A 24768-nucleotide genomic window follows, 5' to 3' on the forward strand; every position below is an offset into this window, starting at 1 on the left:
TGAAAAATATTCCGTCAATAAAATGAGAAAGGAAAGGTTTAGTAGTTATTTTTTTTGTGGGCCTGATAAATGATATTCCATTTTGTGAAAATACTCTCAAACTGAGGGACAAGTTAATTTTTAAAGTGTGTTGGGTGTATATTCTTCTTTTTTCCTCACACAGAAGTTTGAATATACCTTTCCTGAGTGCTTTAAAGTAATTATTTTAAAACGTATATTTTTGCTTAATATTTAATATATTGCTAATATGCGACTGTGCAACTAAGATGCTTGAGTGCAAACAGGAGGAAAAGCATAAACTATGGAATTTGGATTTGCATTTGTAATGGGTAACAAGAGAGCTGTGTTGCAAACTTTTTTGTGCCATTAATTATACAGATCTTACCTTTTCCATTCCAATTTTCCTATCCTGTAGGTAGCCTTTCTTTCTTTCCCAACTCTGACTGTAGAGCTCAACTGTGACAGAGTTGCAATGTTCTGCACTGAAGACTGAATTCTCTAAACTTGTGGCTACAAAGGTGTGGTGAGGTGTGTGCCTCAAGAGTTAATTGTGTTGACTTTTTCTTGAAGGAAAAGGAATTTGTCAGGCAGGAGCTTCTGTAGATGCGAATATTCTTTCAGGAGTTTTCTATTCTAATGTTAATTTAGAATTCTTATGAATAAAGGGGATTTTATTTCCTTGGCAGGTGTTTTGGTAAGTGGAGAGCTTTGGAGAAGAAAAGATGAAAAACATCCTTGGCTCATCAACCACTGATACATTAATGTCTTCTCAGTGTCCCCGTGTGAAAGAAAAAGTAACTTTCTGCTTTGACATCAGGTAAGTGCCTGTTGTATACTGTACCTCACCTGCCAAATTTTGGGAGGATCTAAGAAAATTATACTGTATGTCTGAAATTAATTTCAAAAACAAGTGGCAGATTTTGGTCATGTGCAAGACATCAAGTGCTTTGCATTATGCTCCTTCAGATCAGAAACTCCATCCAGCTAAACAGGGGGGGCCACAGCGCCTTTCTGGAGTCTGATGTGTCATCAGGTGCAGACCACACAGAGAGGCCAGGAATGCCTGCTGCTGCAGAGCACAAACCTGTCTGTACCTGGAGCCTGATGCACTGTCAGGTGCTGAGAATGTAGTGCCTGTAGCTACCTGGCAGTCAGGCTAAATGATCCCTGTAGCACCATTCCAATGGAACTATTCTGATGAGAAGTGTGCCATGTTTCCTCAGCTGTCTAAAAGGAAAGACACCAATGTGTCCTTCCCATGCTTCCTGGTCAGAGTAGGTGGGTCAGACCACATTTTGCTCAGAACACAGATGGAGAAAACATTGATTCCTGGTTGTTCTATCAGAGGATTAATAGTACTTTGTTATTGTTATGAAGGAATGCCTGGCAGCTAAGTGAGCTAGGTTCTTGCGAAGTAATCAATGGAGGGCACCTAGAAAATATGAGATACTGCAGTCAGATTATGGTCCTTCCTGAGAGTGTTTTTTAAATTTCCAGTGATATGAGTCAGGAAATTCTTGGATCATGAAGCTGAATCATCACATTAAGAGCTCTGTGTGGCATTTCCTTCCAGAAAACTGATTATTCCATTTGAATGTGCAAAATAGTTGACATTTTACAATACACTGAAGCAGAGTCACATACCTGACCTCTTTTTTATATGTCAGAATTTTCTTGTGCTTATTTTAAATTGGCCACTCTTGTTTGAAGTCTCCTAGTAATTGTATGAGGAGAAACTGTGAACAGTGGTTTCCTGTTCACTTTCACTGCTCCACATACTACTCTCTAGACCCCTATCCCTTTCTATACCTTTGTCAGGTTGTACAATCCTGTCTATTTGGGCATCCCACACATAGAAGCTGCTTTGTTCCTTTGATCAGCTATCCTGCTTTCTTTTACTGTTCCTCTGTATAAGCTCTGAGATGGGCAAATGGAATAAAATTTAATGCAATATTGTGGATGCAGGGATAATATTTATTAATATTGGAATATAAGTTTGTTTCCTTTTGCTTTTCTGTTCTCTTTACAAGTAGTTTCTAGCATTCTTTCTTTTTTTTTTTTTTTGACTGTTTCTGAGTTGATAGTCTCATAGAAACTGCCTCAGTCTTATTTCTGAAAGGAATAACAATTCAACTCCTGACACCTAGGGGGTATGGTTAGGACTAGGGTTTTTTAATATGTGTCACTTGTTACTTTTTAATTCCAAAGTTCATTTGTTGTTTTATTACATGGTTTCTCATAATTATGTTCCTGCAGCATGCTGTATTATCATATCAGTATTTATTTTTTTCCAGACAATTTATGAATATAGCAGAGATTCCTATGATAGTGAGCTGGCTTCAGAAAAAGCATTATCATTTATTTATTTTATTTACTTGTTCCAAATGGGTTTTTTGTTTTTAGATACCATTATGTTTGGCTTTAGTCTTCCTCAAGGCTTTTTTATTTTCCTTTACCAGGTAGGATGCATTTGCTCTAAGACGTTATCTCTTGAAATAGTCTCTCCGTCTCCAGAAAACATGCACTTTAAGGTTTGTGTTTTAGGGGGTTTTTATAATTTTATATAATTTCTGTCTTTGAAATCCAGCATGTCAGTAGTTGATATGGTTTTGAGTGTTTTTAGAAGTGCTGAATCTGATGCTGATATAGTTCAGACAGAAAGATGATAAACCAATTGTTTAAACTGGTCAGGACTAAATCAACAGTTGCTTCCACTTTTGTGGATTTCATAGCTGCCTGTTACTGAAACAGTTATTTACAACCTCCAGAAATCCAGTATTATCTAAGTGATCAATATAAAAGGTTTCACATTTTACTTCACAGTAATTAAAGTAGTTGGAATGATAGTTCCTGGGATTTCCACATTCCATGGCCTTCCTGCCACCATGTTTCCTTTATACCTGCAGTGTCCAAGTCCTTTTTTAGGGTAAGATTCTGCATCTGCCTTCAATGTCTTGGAGAATCTTGTGGAACATGGAAACCATGGTTTTGTCTCTCTGTCTCTGTATCCTGTTCATATCAGACTTTTAAAACATTTTTTTAATATTTTACTTTTGTTTAACTTCTGTCTCATTCTTGACTTGAGGTTGCAGTGTCTAACACGAGTTTAGAACAGGATACATTTTTTCCTGTGGGCACCAGTCTGCTTTCTGCTTGTCCATTTGAAGCTGCTATATAGTCTTCCTGATGTGAAGTGCAGATCCTGTTTCCCTCTCACTTTAGGCAGAAATTTGTTCATCCTTTACTGGGTTTAATCCACTCTGGAAGCTCCAAAGTTTCTGGTGAACCTGAGCCTCACTTCCTTTCTCCATTGCTATAGCCAGTCATTGAAACTTTGCCTCCTCACCAGCTGAATTCTGGTGAGGGTCTTGATCTATGGCATTTTATGTTCAACCTCCAGGATCTTTCTTCTTTCTTTTATATGGTACCCAGGTGGGCTACAACCCCTGCCTCCTTCCCAGCATTTCCTAATTTTTCCAGGATTTTTTTTTCCCCCAGTGTTGCAGTGTAGCACAAAAAGGTACATAAGAAGACTGTCTCTGGAAACAGGAGCCAAACCTGTTTGGTACCTGGCAATGGAACCACTTGTGGCTATTGTCTGTCCCTTTTTCTCATATGAGTTTTTTGCTGCAGGGAGTTATTGCCAGTAAACAAAGAAACTCAGACACCTTGTACAGAGAGGGGACTATTGACTAGCATTATCACATTATTTAGTAGTTTAGTGCATTCCTGCCATGACATCAGGCCTGGAAGAGATTTTTAGTGCCCTAAAAAAGCATCCTCAGTTAAACTTCTTTCTTTAAGCAGCAGTAGTTTGGTTTTTTTTCCTTGCAGGTGAAACTATATAAGGATTGCCATGAGGGCTCTGTGTTGTACATTCTCCCACCTATGGCACAATCAAGTCACAAGGCAGAGCTCTATGCCTGAGCATCATGGGGTGCCTGGAATTAATGTCTTTGCATCACCTATGTGCAGGTCAGGTAATCATGTGGCACTTGATACTTTACCCTGGAAATTGTCACCCTCTAGCTAGGCTTCTGTCTGCATTTTTCTTGCACATCTGGACTGACTCAGTTGTTCCTATATAGGATGGCAATGCAGCTTCCAGTTAAAGAATTGAGAAGTAATTACATTATATGTGTCATTAACAACTGTATTCATCATGTTTTGTAACAAATTATGCTGAGACATTGAATCCAAATTACGAGAAGCTGAGGCTTATCTTTAGCTTATGCTTCACTCAAAGGAAGCTGGCATTCTCCAAAAGGCAGTCTTGCTGTTACTTGGCTACGGACTTGATGTAAGGTGGAAGGAAGAGCTCCAGCCAGGTAAGGTGTATTTGCATCAGCGTGTTACTAAGCTGGTGATCCCTGAGCTGCAGAGGGGTCAAATGGAGGTCATTAAGGTGGAGGAAAAGAGTCCCTAGAGGTTAGAAAGTTTATTGCAGGAGAGCAAAGAAAATGTGTGCCACTGGTATCGTTGTGAGGTCTGTCTTCTGTATTGTCCTTCTGAAACAAATCTGTGTGTCAGGCTCTATGGTCACATATCTCTTCTAGTAAGTTTAGTGGTACTGAGAAAAATTAAAACTTCTTAGAACTTTAAAACTTAAAGCATTTCTGAAGATTCAGAAATGCTGCTTTAGATTAGAGTTTGAGCTTGTGATGATTGTTTGCCAGCTAACTTGCTGTCACCAGCACAAGTAGAACTTCATATTTAAAACCTGAAAATATTTATATCACAAATGTTTATGACACAGCAGAATTTTTTCAGGACAGAAATGTATGTGTAACTAGGTAACCACAATTAAAATTATCAACTAAGGAATTAAAGAAGAATGAAAAAATTGCATTTCGCTGTTGTTATGAGGGCAGACTCTTTTATGGCCAAATGACCAATTTCAAGGGAGTTAAGAGGCACATACCTTTGATTCTGCACCAGATTGTCAGCTCCATACCTGGCCTAGGGCTGAACATTGTCTCTCGAACATGCAAATTTTCTGCATTGATCCTTCCCACAGTTTCTGATTTGTTCTTAATTATACCAAAGAAGGAAATAAACTCTGCATCCTTGCAAAATTTTCATGGCTCTTCTGATTTGGGGTGTTGCAGGGTGTAGCTAATACTCTGAAAAGGCTTCAGGATTCCTGGATGAAAGGTGTGATGAAAGAAGTGTATTGTTATTGTTTTAGGGGAGGAATCATGCTACTGGGTAAGCCTCTGTCACTGAGACTTGCTGGACTTGTTTGTTCTGACTTGCCTATGACTCCTTTCTTTCTTAATTCAGGAGATAAAGCCTCAAGTCTATGCTGAGATGCTGCACAGTGTGTTGTGGTGCTCGGGACGGTGGATCTCCCAGAGAGAAGAGCTTCTTGCTGACCTCTCAGTGGTACACAGAGGTGAGTGCCACAAGCTTCTGGCTTGCTTCTTGGTATTTTGGACAGCATGGCTATATCATGTGTAGATTAATAGGGCAGTTTATGCTTCGACCGAGGGTGTGGGGAGAAGGGCACTAGTTCTGAGCTTGCTTCTGTTTTGATCTGCCTTTCATGCATCAGTAATCCTTCTGATATTTCAGCCTTTCTCCTCACCCAAAATGCATGTTTTCTGAGAATTCTCCAGCTCGTCTACAGCACAGTATGGCAAATCAAGGTGGCCTATGTGGAGGGCAGGTGAAAATCATCTCACGCTGCTCTGACTGACCTACCATTTGTGCTAGCGCAGTTAGAATGTGTTCTAGGCACAACTGCTGGACAAGAGGACAAGCGAAGTACAGTTGGTAAAAGTAGCTTCTTGTGCTTTTGCTTATTTAATGGATTTTGTATGCAGCCACTGAAGTGTTAATCTGTGCAGAATCAGCTTGGAAACACACCAAATCTGGCACCTGACCATTTTGCCTGCCCTGCGCTGGAACAAAAATCAAACTGAAAACTCATAGAGACTGTAACTACTTGTGTGGTGTCTTGCTTTTGGAGCAGATTTCAAGAAATCAAAGAAGGACAAAAGGAGGCAGGCAGTGCTATTTTTGAGGGCTGGAAAGCAGAGATCTACTGCTATAATCTGTGATTGCCAAACTAATAGAGCAAGATATTTGTCTATGACCAACACTGGAAGGGGAAATCTGAGAGGTAAAGATAATGTTAAAGTTACAGAAACTTATCCTAAACTGATTGCAGTCAGTGGCCATGTGCTTAACATTTTCTTTACCCTGAGATGGCCTCTCAGTGTTCATGCAAATTGTAAGTCTTTATGTAGTAAGTAGTCCTCCTACTTCTGCTAAAACTTGTTTCAGAACATGAGTCTCAAGATGTTGGCTGTGGCAGTCAGCTGTAGAAAGACAAGTAAATGATAAAGGATATCTCAGTCCTTGGCAATACAGTTACATCCCACAGACTGTGGTAGTGGTATGGGAGGCTACCTCTATCCCAACGAACAAAGAGCTCAAAACTTCCAAATAGTCGTGCGCAAAATTGATGAGAGAGTAAGGAACAGCAAACCTTTTGTGCTGATTGCAGAGGTGATTGGATAAGCAGGGAAGCCTGTATGAGAAGCATTTTGGCATCACGGATATAGTTGCTGGGAAGCTCTGAGTTAAGACATCCCGAAGACTGAATGCTGCCCTTGAATCTTGAAGCAAATGACAAGAGCTCTGTTTGGGGTGGTTGTCTTTACCCACCTGAAGTGTGCTCTGGGGAAGCAGCAAGACCTTGGTAAAATTGGATGGTTAAGGGGAGGAGCTCAATTAGTAAGTGGCAAATACATTACTGGTGCTTTATCTGACTGCAGAGGGGTGGCATGCAGCACCTACTGTTTTTGTGGGCTGTTCAAGGGTGTGGGAGATCAAGCTGATTTAGTATGACGCATAGAAAAACGCACACTTCATTTCCCTCAGCAGATACCTTCAATGTTTGGAAGTCTTTCATTGTATCAGAATGCTTTAGGAGATATCAAACACTGAGTAATTGAGGCTGGTAGGTAACTGACCTCATCCAAACAAGGGTCTGGCAGTACTTAGGCAGGCACCATCTTCTTCTGCTTCAGTTCTCAAAGCAGCTTAGGTTGTTGTCCCATTCTTTTAGAAGTGCGTGTCCTGAGTATGCCACAAGAGCACAGGAGAAGTGCTGGGTTGGTGTGGTTGTTTGTGGTAAAGGTGGGAGTGAAATTAGCAAGCCTTGCTTTGTGGCCCTGTGCTTTTTCTATAGGCCTCCTGGAGTAAAACAGATGTATCCCATTTGCTGCCATTCCCAACCCCCTGCCAAGGCAGATAGCTCCAGAGACCTAGTCTGGATTTTTAAATCACACTTACCAGGCCAGCAGATTAGTCTGTTCAGTTGTCTTGTGAAAGGTCCTATTTCTAGGAAGAGTGTTTGTAGGCATGTACCTGAACCCATCAACTGGGAAAGCTGGTCATGACTATAAATGTGGAGGGACCCTCCCCATCAGATGTGCCACCCAAACTCTGCCACTGGCTCTTCTGAGAATACTGGATTGTCCATTGGCAGGGGTATAATAAAAAAACAAACAAAAAAAGTATTATAGGAAGACGGCAGCAGATCACATAGAAGATGTTGCATGTTTTCTTCTCTGTGGGACGTGGCAAAACACTTTCAGTAAAGAGCTGGTACAAGAAAACATGGTTTGGATCAATCTAAGAGCAAATCTAGTTTGTGATGCTATGAGGTCTTAGCTTAAGAAGTCAAAAAATTTCAAGAGCAGGTCTGTAAAGCAGAACAGGGTAGCTGTTCCCTGCTTATCCAGAAATTCGGTGACTAGGGCAATATGATAAAATTACACTTCCTTTTCTTGTCTGAACAAATGCATTCTGATCAGTTTGCTGGTATTGCTCTTGTTGAAGCTTTTGATAACACACAGTAACTCAACCATAAGAGATGGATAATCTTAATGTAGTGAATCAAACCCTGTCAGGCAGAGGTGGGAGCTGAACTTGCATCACTTGCATTGTGAATGAATATAGTAACCTTTAGGGAGTTTGGTACAGGTTTAGGGAAAACCAGCTTGTCACTTGTGTGTTGCCCTTGTCTTTCACTTTTGGGTAAGTGTTCCAAATTCAAAGGTAAGGAATTCATTTGGGGCTGATTAGAGGTCCAACCTGAAATCCTATATGCTTTCTTATTGGTTTCACAAGGAAGACCAATTTTAGCTCTGTAAAATTTTGGTATAACTCTTCTTCATAATATGTCAATAACTATGTTAATGTTGCTTTTATTTCTTTCTGTATTTCACTTATTTTAATATCTGGTATTGAGGTTTGATTTATCAAACCTTTTCTATCTCTTTCTAAACACAACTTTAGTGCATTTTAAATACTTAATTATATTAAAATATATCTATTTTCAAAAGAATTCATTTGGATTTTTTTTTTTAGTACAGAATAACTTTTTAGTGATCCCACTCTTTGTCTCAGAGCCAAGGTGTGTAAGCTAGGAGATTTAATAATTTGCTCTTCCCAACCTGAATTAGCTATGATTATGAATTGGAGAGATGCTGCTGTCTTCATGGATTATCTTGGGAATGACGCATGTTTTAAATGAGAACACGGATTGCTGGAGGAGGTTTAATGTTCATGATAGTATTGCCAAGATAAGCAGGTCTGTACTGAACTAAAGGATCTTGGGTTTGAAACTTTACACTAATTCACTGCAGACTGAAAGCTGTCAAATATAGACCACAAAGAGGTGGTTTTAATAGCAGAGATTGGCCTTTGAGATCTCACAGTGGTGTCTGGGTCTGATCTCTTGTTAGGGTTTGCTGCTGTGGAATTTGAGTTATCTCATTCATGCTAGAGGGTGGATGCTGAATTCCCATCGGCCCTGCTCAGAGTTAATTTGCAGCTTAGTGGAGTTTGGGCAGTAAAAATAGTCAAAGCCTATGATATAAGGAAACAAGAAACGTGAGGCTGTGTGAACCACCAGACTCTAGAAGGCATCACACAGACAGCTGTGGTATTTGGGGTCTTCTGAGGAGAAGGCCTGTCTGTTATGCAATGTCTCTTTGCTACAGGAAGAAAGAAAGGATGTATCCATGGTGGAAGGCTTTCATCAGCACTGCAGAGAATCAGTGTTTCTCTGGCCATTGAGTGTTGCTGGGTGGAGCAGAATTTGCTTGGTTACTAGTGCAGAGAAGACCATGTCTAATTCCTAAACAGGGGGATCCACCTGCCACTAAATTATATAACTATGGAGCAGGATATCCCGAGCACAGGAATCCCTGTCAAGGTGGTTATTCTTGTAGTCCTGCTCTCTGTGGTACCACAGCAAAAAAGGCTAGGGGAGTGAAGAGCTGGTTGGAGGTGTAATGTGTATGCATAATGAAAGCATTGAGTGGAGATAACCTGAACTGTCTCTCAGTAACCATCCTAGCCTCTGTCTCAGCAAAGCTAGGCATGCTTAGTAAGATAAAATAGAAAAAACCCAAACAGCAAAACGGGGGTTACTGAGCTATGTCCAACACACCAACACACAGGTATTACAGTTGAAGCATACTGGTAACTGTACACTGTGGGAGTTGATGAGTCTTGATGCATCCATTGCATTTTTTGTTTTATTCTGTTACTTAGCAAGATAGAAGTCAAACCATCCTGCTAAAGGGAGGAAACTGATTTGGTTTTGAACAGATATTTCCACTTTAATTTGTATATCCTATATACAAATTAATTACCTGTATGTCGATGTTGGTTGACACCTTGTGGGTATTGGTGGATGAAAAGCTCAACAAGACCCAGCAATGTGCACTCACAGCTCAGAAAGCCAACTGTGAGCTAGGCTGCATCAAAAGAACTGTGGCCAGCAGTTTGAGGGAGGTCATTCTGCTCTGCTCTTGCAGAGTACTGGAGTACTGATCCAGCTCTGGATAAGCTGAGCATAGGAAAGACACAGACCTTTTGGAGCAAGGCCAGAGAAGGGTTGTGAAGATCATCAGAGGGCTGGAACAGCACTCCTGTGAAGACAGATTTGAGAGAATTGTGGCTGTTCAGCCTGGAGAAGAGGAGACTCATGCAAGATACTGTGAAGGTGGTGAGGCACTTGTACAGTTTTCCCAGAAAAGCTGTGCATGCCCCATCCCCTGCCTGGAAGTGTTCATGGCCGCACTGGGTGAGGCTCTGGGCAACCTTGTCAAGTGCAAAGTGTTCCTGCCCTTGGCAAGGGTTTTAGAACTAGATGATTTTTAAGAGTCCATTCAAACACAAACCATTCTATGATATGAATGCTTTAAAGCTTTTTCTTAAAAAAAAAAAAAGTTGAGTGAAATCAATATTGGAAGCAGTGTAGGGTTTTATTCCTTATCTCCCATGTTTATGTTTCCCTCAGCACTGCACCACTCCTAAGGTTTCTGTTTCCCTTTGCTAGTCTGTGGGACTTGTGGAGAACAAGCAGTTCTGAAATATTGGAGGAGAAAGGGGTCTGTGGTGCTGTTGTTTGTGGCTGTAGCTGGTATTTGCACAAAAAGGAAATAGAGACAGATGGCTGGAAGGACAATGCTGCCTGTGAGAACATGAGTCTCATAGGAAAGGAGATGCTCAGTTTTTATAATCTTAAGCTTTGTAGCTTTGGCATAAAGCCACGTTTTGAGGAAATCTGTCTGGATACATTACACAAAATGCAGCAGTTACAATCCAAGAGCACAGTTGCCTCAATATCTGCAGAGTCAGCCATACGCTGCCGGGGCTGTGCTGTGTGTTCTCTGTGCCAAGAGCAGTGGAGGGATGGTGCTCCAATTGCCATTCAGGTGGAAGCCCTTGGAGGGGAGACAGCTGCAGGACAGGGAACCAGTCTGATTGAGATGGATGGGAGGGGCTCAGGCTGGGAACAAAAGCTCTCCAGTGAGGAGAGCAAAGTGAAATGTAAAAGCTGCCTCTTCCAAGCATGAGATGTGGCTACTGAGGGGGGCAGAGGCATGTTGCCATAGTGGGCTGTTCTGATTAGCCAAGAGGCTTGAGAGCAAGAGTAATAATTGACTGACCATGAGGTATGTTGCAATTCCCTGGGACTGGGAAATGCTGTGAGATGGGTTTGGGAGTGCTCCATGGAGAGCTGCAGTTTATTGAAGAAACCGAGGTAGAACAGTTCCACTGGTTTTAGGTTTTTATCTGAATCTCTTTTTCTGCTAAACTCTCAGAGCTGATGTACAGTGTATACAGGTCCAGATGGTGAGAAGTCAAGGCCGCAGTGAAACCAGTTGAGTTTTGGTGGGTGTTATTTATGTGCTTATTGCAACTTGTAGTTTGCAAAGGAGTAATCTTGGCTAGCCTGGGTTTTCAGACTCCTATCAACTGCCCTACAGCCTTGACATCAGAAAACTGAGCCGGTCTGGTGTGGGAAATCTTGGGCTGTGGCGCATTGCGAGAGCAGAACTTGCCCCAGAAAAGTAGGAGCAACAGAAGAAGTACTGGCTTTCTCCATAGCCTGTGACTCTGAAGCAGAAGACTTGATCTTGGTCACCTATCCTGTATATTTTGGTAACACTAAGCTGCTTCTTGTGACTACCTGCAGTTGTGATGCTGGTGGAAGCTCCTTTATTTTAACATTTTCTTTCCAGTATGCCACCTGTTTGAATGGGTAAAAAATTTGCCCATTTGGCTAGCAGTCTCACTAGCTAAAACAAAGATTTTATATGAGGAGATTAAGTTTCTTCCAGCTTCCCTGTCTCATGCTGAATACACCCTTGCTGCTTACAGATCTCTCATCTCCTTCCTCTGTAGTGCTATCTGGTTGTTGGTTTTTTTTTTTGGTTTCTTTTTTTTTTTTGGGGGGGGGGTTTGTTTTTTTTTTTTTTCTTGTTTGTTTTTCTTGCCATTTCTTGCTTGTGGCTTTACTTGGTTTTCTTCCCATCAGAGCAGAGGATATAACACCATCCCCCTCTCTCACCACTTCGCTGCGTTTTGCTGTCTTGGATTTGTGCACCAGACCCTCACCTTTACTGCTCATCTGCCCACTCAGCTCATTTCCTGAGATGGAGCCCCTGCTGTTAATCTGCTCTGCTTTCACTGTGATTTCTTCCTTTCCAGTCTGTATTCAGAAAACCTGCAAACACTTATTTTCTCTGCCTTTCTTCCTCTTCTGCCTGCACCTTCTCAAATTTTGCTCAGAGATGGCTGTGCTATAGGCCTGAAAAGGGGAAAACAGTGTTTAGTATAAGTTATATATATATATATTAGTTATATAGTTCACAGCAATACCAGCATGGATCAGGGGGTGTAAAGCAGCATGGTGAATAGCCAGCCAGTCCTCCTCCTGAGGGATGGCTGCTGCCATTTGTCTCTCCAGGATATCTGAGAGATTATCCCAGGTGTTTTTCTGATACCATGTTCTAATGCAGACCATGTTGCAGAGACTCAGCATGACGATTACCACATGGTGTGCTGTGGAACTATTTGGGATCTTTAATAATTGTGCATAAGATTTTGAATCATCCTACAATAAAGCTACTGAGGGCATGAACAAAAATGCATTTTTCCTAATGTTCTGTTTCTTAATGCTGCACTGGAGGACATAAGTGGAAGATAAAGTCTTCTGTGCCTCTGTCCATGTGTGAGTCAAGTTCTCAATCATTTTACTTTTCTGCTCTTGGCTTTCAGAGAGTTACTACTGGACATTGTTGCCATGTCATGTTTACACACAAGTACCTCTTTCTCTATAGATTGTCTGGCAGGAGACAGGATGTGGTCGCTTTCAATATATGTGTGTCTTTGGAGCAGTAAGCCCCAAACCCTGTAGGGACTCAACAAATGTTACTACTCACACCAACTAAATATAACCAAAGCTATGTATTATGTGGCATCTCTGGTTGCCTAGAATATCCTTGGGGCAGAGGTTATTTGATCAGTCATCAATTATTACATTTACATTCAGTTTGAGTACCTGTGTGGGCAGTTGGCTGCACCTGAAATCTGTGTAATATTTCTTGAAGTGAAATTGTCTCTACTAGCATTTCCTGCACAACTTTTTCTCAGTGTGCATGTGAGGCAACAGAGGCAAGTTAGAACACAGAAAACTCTGACTAAATATAAAGGAAAAGCTTTTGCCATGAGGATGGACATTTACTGGACCAGAGATCTTGAGTTAACTTTCTCCTTGGAAATATTAAAAACTTGACTGGACAGGGTCTGGAGCAACTACTTTAATGGAGCTTAGTTTAAACAGTCAGGCCCTCAGAGTCCAGAGGTCCTTCCCAGCCTGCCTCATTCTGTGGGGTTTTTCAGCTGAGCTAAGCTGTGCCAGATATGATTAGACACTGGATGAACTATTGTCTTTGTACTGGACTTGAATTTCTCCATGTTGTTTTCTTCAATGCAGGCAGTGATCCAGATGGACAGAGCAGTAAGGCGCTTAGAGCCATGGAAGATCGCAGTCATTGTTGTGTCAGTGATAGTAGGCTTAGCCCTCATCATTGGCTTGATTACATTTTTTTTGTGCCACGGTAAGTGTCCTACTATTTTGTTGTTACAAGCTTTCAGGAATCTGTTGTGTTTTACTTGCTACTCTGGTCCTGCTTGATGATTTAGGCATGCAATTTTCCCCTGGTATAAAACTCACATGAGAACTTTCAAAATGCTATTTGAGAGCTAGATTGATCTGAAAACCTGTAAGAATACTTGAAATATGCTTTACTTGAAGCAGGGATTTCAGTTTTAACCCTCCTTTTGTTTTCTGGTATTTCCACTGGTAAAAGAATAACAGTCTTTTGTATAAGCCACAGGTGTGTCTAGTACTCAGGATGCATAGTAAGCTTAGTCTTGAATGGGGTTTTTGCAGAAACTCAACCTGGCCCCCCTAGTTGAGAATATTCCAGAAAAAGACAGGGCAGAGCTTTAGGCTTTTCAGAGGTCAGAACTCAGTTCTGGTTGCCAAGAGCCCAATTTCAGTAGCAGATCATAGGATCATTAAAGTTGGAAAAGATCTTTAAGATCACCAAGTCCAACCATCTTGGCTTATGACTTAAAGACAATTAATTCCATTCCTAGTCACTTGCCTCATGAATGAAGTTGAGTCATTCCATTCCCAGTCTCTGAGATAGCAGTGTGAGTTTTTTGAAATGCTTTCCTGCTGGAATGGAATGAATCATGTGGCCATCTCAGCTTACCAAGAGTCAGTGAGGCTGTGGCTTGCACTAGGACACCAGAAGGAGCAGTGGCAGAGCTACAGCTCAGCATTGCCTTTTGCCAGCACGGTGTTGCAGGGCCCCTCTCTGCCATACACTCAAGAAACAGATTTTAAAATCAACTCAACCACTGAACAGATGCAAACAGCTCTGCCCCCATGCCTCTCAGAGGGGCAGGAATGTGAAAGAGTGCAGCTGGGGAGGAGTGGATGTGGCCAAGTTGGAAGGGCTCCTTTGTCTCGTGCTGTGCTCATCTCAGGCTAACAAGAAGGTGGACCCCAGGACAATGTTGTAGTGGGTGTAATTTAGAGCTCCTTGGGATGGTCCTCAAATAAGAAATGAGCCCCTAGATGGTTCATGGGGAAACAGGATGGTCCAGAACCCCCTTTTACCAAAGTGCTGCTAAAGCTGTAATTTCACAGTTGACAGGATCACTGCCAGGGCCAGGGACCCTTGCTTGTGCCATGTTCTGTGAGATATTGTGCATCTCTGAATTGTACTAAAGATGATCAGCTACCTTTCCTTCTTTTTCTCCTCTGTAGATCAAGACAGATATTACAATGCATCTTTCCTAGTCACCAATGTTGACTATAATCCTCAGTATGAAAGGCAAACTACAGAGGAGTTCAGGAACCTAAGTGAAGATATTGAAACCATGGTAAGTTAAAAGCTTTTCTGCTTACACCTGACCTATGCTGAAGAGTTCTGCAAATGTGTAATTGAAAATAGTCAGAGGTGATTGTGCCTCATCCCTACATGGCTGGCCTTACCTTACACACCTTGCTGTTGTGGGTTAAAGATGACAGCTGACTTTGCATGTGCAGATGGTAAGCACAGGTTAGTGCCAGCTCAGTGTTTATTTTGGATCTGCATTCCCTGATGGAAATTTAGTGGTAGCTTTGGTGTGGAGGTAGAGATCTGAAGGCATTTTCATGTGTTTCAGAGGCTCATGAGATTGTTGTATTCTAAAAGCATGTACCTATTTCAGGTGTACTTTAACACACTCTTTTCTTTTAACAGATATCTGAAGTATTCAGGGGGTCCTTTCTAAGTAAAAGATATATCAGGTCCCACGTGGTCAGTCTAAGGTAAGTGATGTGAAGGCCAGGAATAAGCAGGGATGTGCTAAATACCTTTTTTTCCTATATGTTGACCACATGGAGCATTCCTGGTGGCTTGGGTTACACCATCAGGGTGACTAAGTCTTGTTTGGTTGTTGCTGTCCTCTAGTGCTCACAACACTGAGGACTCAGTTACCCTTAGAGGTCAGCAAGGAAGAGAAGTTTGGCTTTATACTTCTGCAGATTGATTATCCTTTCCCTAAGTGTTCCCAGAAAATTCCCTCTGATCACTGTCATAGCAAGAAGCTTTTGCTCCCTGCTGACATGTAATCATCTTCCTTTACTTGAGCACAGACGTACGATTTGTTCTGGACACCTGTGCAGACCAGACCTGTTCTCATATAAAGAAGGCAGGCAGCACAAAGCAGAACCAGGAGCATTAATAGGCAAAGAGAACTACACCATTTGTTTTTGTTGGTTTGTAGCCCAGATCCTGTTGGAGTACTTGCATCTGTTGTTCTGGTATTTAAATTTCCCTCTGCTGACAGTGAAGAAGCGACCTGGGGTCAAGTGAACCGTGTGTTACTCAGAAGGCTGAGAGCAACCTCGACGTTCCTAAATGTTGACCAGTCTACCATAAAACTCACAGGCAAGTGCCTTGGGTTCGTGTTTTCAGCTTGGAATTTGTTCCTCACACTTTGTTCTTAGCGTAATGAGTTTCACCTTAGTATGCAAATATGAACTATTCTTGTTTTCTTTTTTTGCCTTCTCAAAATTGTCTGTTAGGCTGACAGCATGGGAAGTTGGAAGATGGAACATGGAAAGAACTAAAACATATTGACATTGATTTATGAGTGTGAGCTCTTCTCCATGCATCAGAGGTTTTCTCAGGTTGAGTTGAATGAGATAGTCCCCCTCAATTCATCAAAATTCATCCAACTTTGTGACCATGGGTTCACAAACAACTGTAAGACATACAGTAAATTGAATAAGAACTTTTATAACCACGCACTGCAATGCAGAGTCCTCAAGCTATTAAAAATGCAGGGCTGAGGTTGTTCCCTTCTCTGTCCTCTGCCATTTCCTTTGTAATTTGACAGATTTCTGTTGCAAGTGTCTGCAACAAGATCCTGAGGATCACTGGGCAGTAATCCTTTCCCATGAATCTGTTGTGGATTGCTATCTGACTCTGACAGAGGGGTTTTTGTAGGAAAGAAATTAGAAATGTTGCAGTTTACATTCAGACAATCCCAGCACTGAGGACTTGTGAAGAGTCATCTGACCACCTTGCCACACTAAACCTGAGAAAAGGCCTGTAGGCATTTGCTGGTGCACATTGTATGTGTAGATGTAACTTAGACCCACCTGCAGTCATCTGCATTTGTTAGCTCTGAGCTAAGGCAAAAAATGTGCATCCTGTGGCCTTTCAGTGAGGAACAGAGGCTCAACTAAACTTCTCCAACAAAGCAAATTACTACTTCTTGTGCTGTCACTCCAGGTAGCAATGCAAGCCATTTAATTTTTGTTTCCTGGGTACAGGGAGAGAGTCTAGGCTGGATCACATCGCATATGAGATAAACTTACTGTGGTCTTTGCTTTTCATTCTAGAGTTGAACAAGGAAAAGGGAGATAACCTTTTAAACAACTGTAAGTACAAATGCTTTGTAAAGGTCCAGGGACACAGTGCTGGAGGTTCTGTGCTTAGAAAATCCTTATACTTTCATGATACAAGCTGAAAATAGAATTTGTTGCAGATATTAGAACAGTAGACAGTGCATGAACCAGGGGAGACTTCAGCTCATTTCCTTGCAGTCTTGCTGGCTCTATACATTTGTAGAAACAAGCATTCTGGCTTGGTGGTGGGAAGCACTTACTTTAATGTTGGTTGTTGGAAGTAGGGGCATGTATTGAGCTGCTGTTAGCAAGTTTGCAGAAGGACTACAGTTTTCCTGTGGGACATGATTCTAGCTGGGATCCTTCAAAAACCATTTTCCCTCCTCCCTGAAGAAAGGTTTGGCAATAGATGTCTGTCAGATTTGACCTAAACTTTAAGGAAAGACCAGAGGGTGGGAGAGGGAGAAGAGCTGTCCACACTCAGAGCAAGGCAGTGGCACGGCCCCGGAGAGTGGTAAGTTCTCTTGTCCTCCTGTTGTGCTCCCCCTTGAGGTCTTACAGCTCCTCAGGAAACTGGGAGACAGCATAAGTATCCTCCCAGGGCACTCTATCAGGCCACTGCATGCTCTTGAAGACTTTGCATGTTGGATTTCCATCTTCAAATGGCCTCTGAGAATTAACTGGTTTGAATCTAGCTTTTTTCAGCTGGGTAATACCTGATTGTTGGCACAGTGGTTGTAACTAAATTGTTGGGAAGAAGACACTACTTTTTGTTGCTGCTGCCAAGACTAATCTGTAGGTGACGAGAAAAAAATCCCTTTTTTTCCAGTGTCTCAGATACACAGCCTTCAGGTCCCATGGGAATTCCTATGGGCTTGTGTGTCTGAAAACTGGCTTAATGGAAAAGTACTGACTGCTCTACCAAACTTCTTCATTTGCCCTGCATGTATCCTGAGACACTTGTGACCATAGCACTTGGTTTCCCTGCTTTAGGTGAAGGCTGTCTCTTGATGTAGACTCCTGCCTTGTTACACCTGTGCCTGCAGCCATGAGGGCCTTCCATCAGCTAAAGCAGAGCTGCCTTTTCTCTGACAGGCTGTGGAATACGAAGACAGGCATTTTCATCCTTCACAGGAGTGGAAAGAATAACTGGTGGGCAGGGTGCACGGGAGGGAGAATGGCCATGGCAGGCGAGCATTCAGCAAGATGGGACCCATCGCTGTGGGGCATCAATCATCAGTAACACCTGGCTGGTGACTGCAGCCCACTGCTTTAGAGAGTAAGTCATCAGCACCTCTGATCCTACAGGCCTTAGGACTCTTGGCCTCTAATATCTGTATCTGCTAAAAGATAATGAAGTTTTACTCTTCCCCTTCGGCAAACTTGGTCACATTGATTTTGATGCTTAAATGGAGACCTAAGCTCCCTTAGGTATGTTGTTTTGTGTGGCTATGGCATAATCTCAAACATCTTACAGAGTAAAAGATCCTCGGAGGTGGACTGCCAGCTTTGGAATTCTGCTGAGACCTCCAAAACAGAGAAAACTTTTCCGGAGAATTATTGTTCATGAGGGATACAGTAACCTTCTCACTGATCATAACAATGATGTGGCTGTTGTGGAACTTGCCTCTCCTATTGAGTTCACAAGTGAGGTGCACAGTGTCTGTCTTCCTGAAGCATCTCACGTTTTCCCAGACAACGCTTCCTGTTTTGTCACTGGCTGGGGAGCTTTGGAGAATGATGGTGAGTGTCTTTTGCCTCCCTGTGCCCTGTCACACATGTACCTGAGAAGACTGATGTTAGTTTTATGGGGTTTTTTGTTTATTTTGAGTTCCTTAGACTTGGTGTTTAATAGGTGCATGTCCCAGTGAGATACCTTTGGACTTGGTTGACTGCTTTTTTTTCTGGCTTGGTCAGTGGATCAGAAATTGGGGGAAGACCCTGAAGGTTAGTCTTACAGGATTTAAGAGCAGCTTTTCTTAGTTTCTATACACTCAGCACTGGTTGAATACATTTGGTTCTCCAGTCCCTCTGGGTTTAACTCTGACCATGAGTTCATTTGCATTTCAGATTTTTTGCAGATGCACCATGACAATTTTCATCACTTTTTCTATCTATGGTCATAAGTGAGGCCTCATCCAATGATTTGAGTGAGCTTCTTCCAAATTAGTCTGTGTCATTGAGGTTAGAGAGGATGGGACTATAAATCTGCTTGTGAGAGCTGCTGACCTGTATAGGTTGTGTTTCATGGGAGACCCTTGGGATGTGTAGTGATTGCCCAGAGCTATGCTGCAGTTAACCAAATGGGTCTTCTCAGCGATAGCAAGGAGGTACCATGTAGCTTACAGTTGAATGCAGCCCTGAAATGTGTACCAAAAAGATCCATTTGTCCATTAGGCTAAAGAGCATCTGGTGATGATGAAAGATGGATAGGAGTTATGTTTGGGAACAAGTGAAGGACTTTGGCACTGGAGGGTATTAACTTTCTTATTCCTGAGACATTTTCTAGGTAGCTCCCTTAATTGCCTGTGATGGCAGGAAAAATTGGCTACTCCTAATCATTGAGTTTTTTATGTTGCTTACCTTGTCTGCAAGTTCTAATGCCACTTCTCCTTCTAGGCTATAGTGTTAATCAGCTTCGACAAGCAGAAGTGAGAATTATAAGTACTGAGGTTTGTAATAGGAGACAAGTGTATGGTGGAGCGATAACAGCTGGAATGGTGTGTGCTGGATACTTGGATGGGCAGGTGGATGCTTGCCAGGTAAATCTCTTTATTGGTAGGAGTAAAAAGGAAACAGGTGGGGTGGAAGGTGATGTTTTCTAGAAATAAAATGTACTTTGGGCAATGTTTTCTAGAAATAAGATGTACTTTGGTACTTAAGTTTATGAGTTTCAATATCTTGATAGATACAAATTAAGAGCTTCAAGGCTCAACGCTGGAGTCTGCACTTCAGTTTGAAGTTTCACTTCAGCATGAAATTTATATACAATGCATAAGTGAGAGAATGCAGATGTGAGGGTGTGAATTAGACATAGTCTGTGATCCTCTGTCTTGTCAGTAAACTGTGTGAAACTTGAATTATAGCTGAGGTCTACAGAAAAATACCCACCAATTGTACCAGAAGAATTTGAGAATTTGAGTTCATGGCTGTTTACTTTTTTTCTGTCTGTTGACATTTTTTTCCTTAGGGTGACTCTGGTGGACCACTGGTGAATGCGAATTCCAGAGGAATCTGGTATCTTGTGGGAATAGTGAGCTGGGGAGATGATTGTGGCAAGCCAAATAAGCCAGGAGTATACACACGAGTGACTTACTATAGAAACTGGATCAACTCCAAAACGGGCATCTGAAACATGGAGCAGGTTAAGTCATGTGGGCTGTGTACAGCTATTCCTCTGACACATCCTGCTCTATGGTCACCCTCTAAGCAGCTGCTGGCTTAGCTTGTGGTCGTGTATAAAGTACCTGTAAGCTTGGAGCAGTCTGGGACTTGAAATTGATTTGGCCTACAGCCAGACAGGAATGGACTTGATCCATGTGACATTTGTTTGTTCAGGAAGCAGTCTGTCAGAGGAACAACTGCCTTCATCTATATGCAATATATTGACCTTTTTTCCTACACGGCCACATGTCTTGGCCCCAGCTTTTATACCCAAGCAAAGTGTTTGAGTCCAAACAATCATCTACCAGCATCCAAGACAAGCTTTAACTGAAACCTGGCCTATCCATTTCCTGTGTGCTCACAAGGCCCTATCTATCCATAGAAAAGCTATAATCCAGGCCCTGACTCCAAGGCTTCTGTACTTCTGAAATCTTGAGCTTTCTCCTGCATCATTCCAGGGAGTGCACTATAATGAAGAATGGAAGATGGCTTAGAGAAGTTCTGGTTCATAATATCACATGGGACTATTAATTAAGTGAATTGAGAACTTTTCCTTGCCTGAGAAAGAAATCAGTGGGAAACACCAGCTTGTGTCCACCTTCTTTGAACAAGTGAACATATGCCTGTTCGTCGTTTCATATAAAAAGTCTCTACCACAGCACAGTGATTGCTGGACTTAAGACCAAACACCACCTTAAGTTCATACCAGTTTGTTGCCATAGTACAATATTTGGCTGAATTAATTTCCAGTTTTATCTTTCCAGACTGTATTTTTCTGAATAAAAGTCCTTTGCCTTTTGTGCAGGATGGATGATTGAAACAATCTTAGTATGACCTTTGTAAAAAAAACTCAAACTTCTTATTCTTGTGAATGCTGCTTTCAAGTCTTTATAGTTTTATATGTACATCTTTAGCTATATTCTATTAAAAAACCCCTAGCTTTTGCATTACAGTGGAAATATCCAGGTCCTTCAGAGCAACAGAACTGACAGACCCAGAAATCTTATGTACAGAGCTCTCTCTTCTCACAGGAAGTAAGAATTGCCTGTGTTGCATTGCCAGACTGTAGCTGACTCATTTGATCTCAGCCACACAAACCTCACATTCTGTCTGGCTTCATGTTTTCAGGAGCCCATGTTTCTGTCAGCCAGGTAGATATCCAATGTCCGATGCTTTCTTCAACCCAGCAGCAGAACACACCTCTCCTTGGTGGGGATGCTCTCCTTGGTGTGTCTGAAAGCTTTCCAATTTCATGTGGATCCTGATCCTAACAACAGCAAGTGCTGTGGGTTTAATTGCTGGATAATGAGCCACTCAACTGCTCTTTTCTCCCTCTGTGGTCAGAAGGGGAAAGAACTGAGGAGAGGAGATACTGGCCACACTGCCAAGATTCAGAGCTGGTCCAGCATGGCAAGCAGGAAAGAAGAACCTTCTGCCAGGCTAGAAAAGGCAAAGAGCAGGCTTTCAATGTGCTCTTAGTTAGAAGGGCTGGGGGAAACAGCCCTCGGTGGTTATAGTCTTGGGGTCAGAGTGTCATTCAAGTTGAGCAGCAGTCAGCTGGCAAAGTCAATGGCAGCTCAGGGATCCCCTCTGGACTGTGCAGCTCACTGCCAGTGCTGCCCAAATAAAGCTGTGATCCCTACAGAGCAGTGATAACAGAAATATTTTGATTACATGTCCTGTGATCTGTTTGTCATCCAGAGAACAGTTTTTCTAGAGCCTCACTGGAGGTACTGGAATAGTTGGAAACCCACAGAAGGTCTGTAGCTGTTCTGTGCTCTATACTTGTGTATACCTGCCACTTGATTTTTTTTTTTTCCCCCTCCAGGAACTTTTCTTGTGGAATGCTGTGAGCTTCAGAAACAAACTTGGTGGTTTAATTTCTACATAGGGAATAAACACTGGTTCTATAGGCCTCAGCCTAACAAATTTCATTTCAACTTCTTTAGCTGAACATGTCTTTGACATATATTGCTTGTTAGAGGAAGCTTAATACTGACATATGACAAATATATATGAATTTTTTTTCTTGGTTGTAGCACTTGTCTTGCCAGGATGGTGAATGAAATTTTATACTTCATAAATATCATTACAAAATACTATGAATTTTCAGTTTTCAAACCACTTTAGGCTTGGGTTTTCAAAGGACATCATGGTTTTTCCATCTGCTGTATTTCATTGTAACTTGCAAACTTCACATTTTTAGGATTGCAAATACCAACTTTCTCACTGATTCCCCAAAATAGGTCCAAAAAATTAACTTTGAATCTGTGAACTTCCCAATTTGCTTCTTTTGGGTACTATATCAGAAAGCCTTAAGCATTTAGCTCAGTCTCAAGGGCTGTAGTAAATCTTATTCTCCAAAGTGGTTCAAACAAAACTTTAAAACTCAACTTGTCATTTGCTTAAGGAACTGCCATTTCTGAGGGTCTACTTGTAGAGATACAGTACCTGTTCTCCCTTATTGCTGAGTACCAGCACAGTGCAGCCAGGAGGAGCAGGGTTTAAGAGAATCTGGCATCTACTTGGTGTATGTTTTGGAAGGCTTTATTTTGGACTACCCTCTGGAGATTCTCCTTATGGGACCTGGAAATTTTGGTTCTAGTTTCTTCTGGAAGAATGTAGTTCACATGCTCTGAGGCTTCTTGGTGATGCAAAGCAGTACAAATGGTGACAATCAAGAAGAGCATCTGAAAGAACAGACTTCATTCAAGAGAATATTGATGCGGTTGAACATGATGGGCCTGAATCCCTTACTTGTGGCAAAAGTACACTGATGACAACCTTGTCTGGCTTTTCATGAGGGAAATTAAGGAAACCTGAAGCCAAAACTTTTTATTTGGTTTAGGTGGTCTGGCAAACTTGCATTTCTTTGAAGCTGCATCTTCACCAGTTTGTGAAGCTACAAGCTGCAGTTTCTATCAACCATGTTTTTAGAGCAATTAACATCTTTACTTAAGGCAGAATGGATATATCTAACTATACAATCATTCATGACACACAGGAATGTAATTTATATGTAAATTTATTAAAATCTGTTAAATTTACCTTCTGTTTCATGTACTTACTAATTTCCTGCATCACACCAACTGGAAGTTGGAGACTCCTCTGTTTTAGAACCTTATACTGATTCTATATAATGGATTTTTATGTGCTGGCTTTTATGTTCTCTTAATCATCTGGCTTTTTTGATTGTTAGAAGCTGTTAAATGAGTAAAATTTCATCCAGACTGGGACAGATTTTGCCTACCTGGCCAACGGTAACCCAAATTTATGTGCAGGTAAACAGCTCCTGTGTCATCCACTAGAGGGTGAATCGCATTGAACAAGAGCCTTACAACCGTGACACCTGGTGGTGCTCTGCTTCAACTCACTGGAGAGGAGCTGGAGGACAAGGCACTGTGCTCCTGCTGCCTTGAAGATGCAGATGCTACACAGTTTGCTTGCAAAATCTGGGGAGGCTCCAGCTGCTTAAAGCTGGAGGCTTTAAGCACAGGCATCTGCAGCACCACAAGAGTTTCAAGCCTCTCCCACTGGAAAGCTTGCCATCCCTCTCTCCCCTCTAAGTGTGTTAAATGCAGCAGGCTGTGGCTGTGAGAGCAAGGGCTGAGCAGGTTTTGTCTGCTTATCTGCAGCAACAAAGCCAGAGCTTTGTCCTGGGAAAGAGTAGACTGGGAAGGCACATGGTCAGGTATTTTTGGCATTGTGAGTCAGTTTTCTGAGCTTATCAGCCTTATTGCAAACAAGATAGCAGAGCAGCAGTAATTTTGAGAGCTTGATAGGATAAAGATAGTGAGGTTTGCAGTGGCATGCTTTGGTCTCCCATATTGACAGCTCCCAATGATTCTTGTAGATTGAAGGCACTGATCAGATTTCTTCTCGTCTGTTTCCTGTCATAATGGGAAATTGTACACGGTACCAATTGTACCGTGTTCTGAGCTGGAAGGGAACTACATGCTGGAGTTCATCAATCCTGGTCTATAATACCTAACAGACAGCAGGATGAACTTGGAAATTGAGGTTATTTAAGAGGATAAAAAGGAGTTTTAAAGCAACAGCTTTAATGCAGTATTAGAGGACATACCATCTTGGCTATAGATGGTAAGGTGGCCATTTGTTTGAAAGAAGAGTAGTCCTTTTGTCACATTTTACTGGGTTTACAGTGCAAGAAAGGGAGTGTCAGAGACAGACTTCTTAAAGGACATAATTTTAAAAAATATTTTTTATGGCTTAGAAAACAGCTTTGTGCTGATTTTCTGACAGAGCCTGTGTTATGTATGAAACACATAAAGCATTTATGAGCATTTAGATACATGGGTAACTGTGCCATGACCCAAAGATATGCTCAGCTGGTGTGGTTGAATTTGGCTATGTGGGTAGAGTTTCTGTCAAAGGGTTTGAAGTGAAGAACTGAAGAGAGGAATAATTCTTATGAACTTCTGTATGCATGGCTGAACAGCATCCTTCTATAAAACAAAGCTGTCAGTATTTCAGCTTGCTGAGTGTCTGATCTATTATTGCTGCAAAGAAAACTTTTCAAAACTCATCTGGTTAGAAGACTTCAGAAATTAATAGAGCAAATGGCAGTTAATCTG

At 41.7% G+C, this 24768-nt stretch overlaps 1 protein-coding gene across 4 annotated transcripts; it reads left to right on the top strand.

Annotated features, from left to right (window-relative positions):
- Nucleotides 1–685: 685 nt before the first annotated feature.
- LOC103825988 (transmembrane protease serine 11E-like) lies at nt 686–23199 on the top strand. 4 transcript variants are annotated; one of them, XM_050974028.1, is made up of 13 exons: nt 686–817; nt 2460–2531; nt 3835–3975; nt 5284–5395; nt 13310–13433; nt 14657–14772; nt 15135–15202; nt 15661–15824; nt 16784–16822; nt 17885–18068; nt 18267–18532; nt 19409–19551; nt 19980–23199. In XM_050974028.1, the coding sequence occupies exons 4-13, from the start codon at nt 5303–5305 to the stop codon at nt 20139–20141; spliced, it is 1359 nt and encodes a 452-aa protein (XP_050829985.1). In that variant the 5' UTR covers nt 686–817; nt 2460–2531; nt 3835–3975; nt 5284–5302; the 3' UTR covers nt 20142–23199. The 4 variants fall into 4 exon arrangements, with proteins under 4 accessions (XP_050829985.1, XP_050829983.1, XP_030095451.1 ...); XM_050974026.1 differs by having other exon boundaries at nt 3835–5395; XM_030239591.2 differs by having other exon boundaries at nt 3835–5395; nt 15724–15824.
- The last annotated feature ends 1569 nt before the right edge of the window (nt 23200–24768 follow it).

This window comes from Serinus canaria, chromosome 4 (genome assembly GCF_022539315.1).
Source record: "Serinus canaria isolate serCan28SL12 chromosome 4, serCan2020, whole genome shotgun sequence".
In the NCBI taxonomy this organism is placed as follows: Eukaryota; Metazoa; Chordata; class Aves; order Passeriformes; family Fringillidae; genus Serinus; species Serinus canaria.

Excerpts from the sequence above, each read along its gene's own strand:
- LOC103825988 (XM_050974026.1), top strand. The coding sequence starts at position 5,303 with ATGCTGAGATGCTGCACAGTGTGTTGTGGTGCTCGGGACGGTGGATCT. Across the intron at positions 14,773-15,134 it reads GTGAAGATATTGAAACCATG|ATATCTGAAGTATTCAGGGG; the intron begins GTAAGTTAAAAG and ends TTCTTTTAACAG. Across the intron at positions 18,533-19,408 it reads GGGAGCTTTGGAGAATGATG|GCTATAGTGTTAATCAGCTT; the intron begins GTGAGTGTCTTT and ends TTCTCCTTCTAG.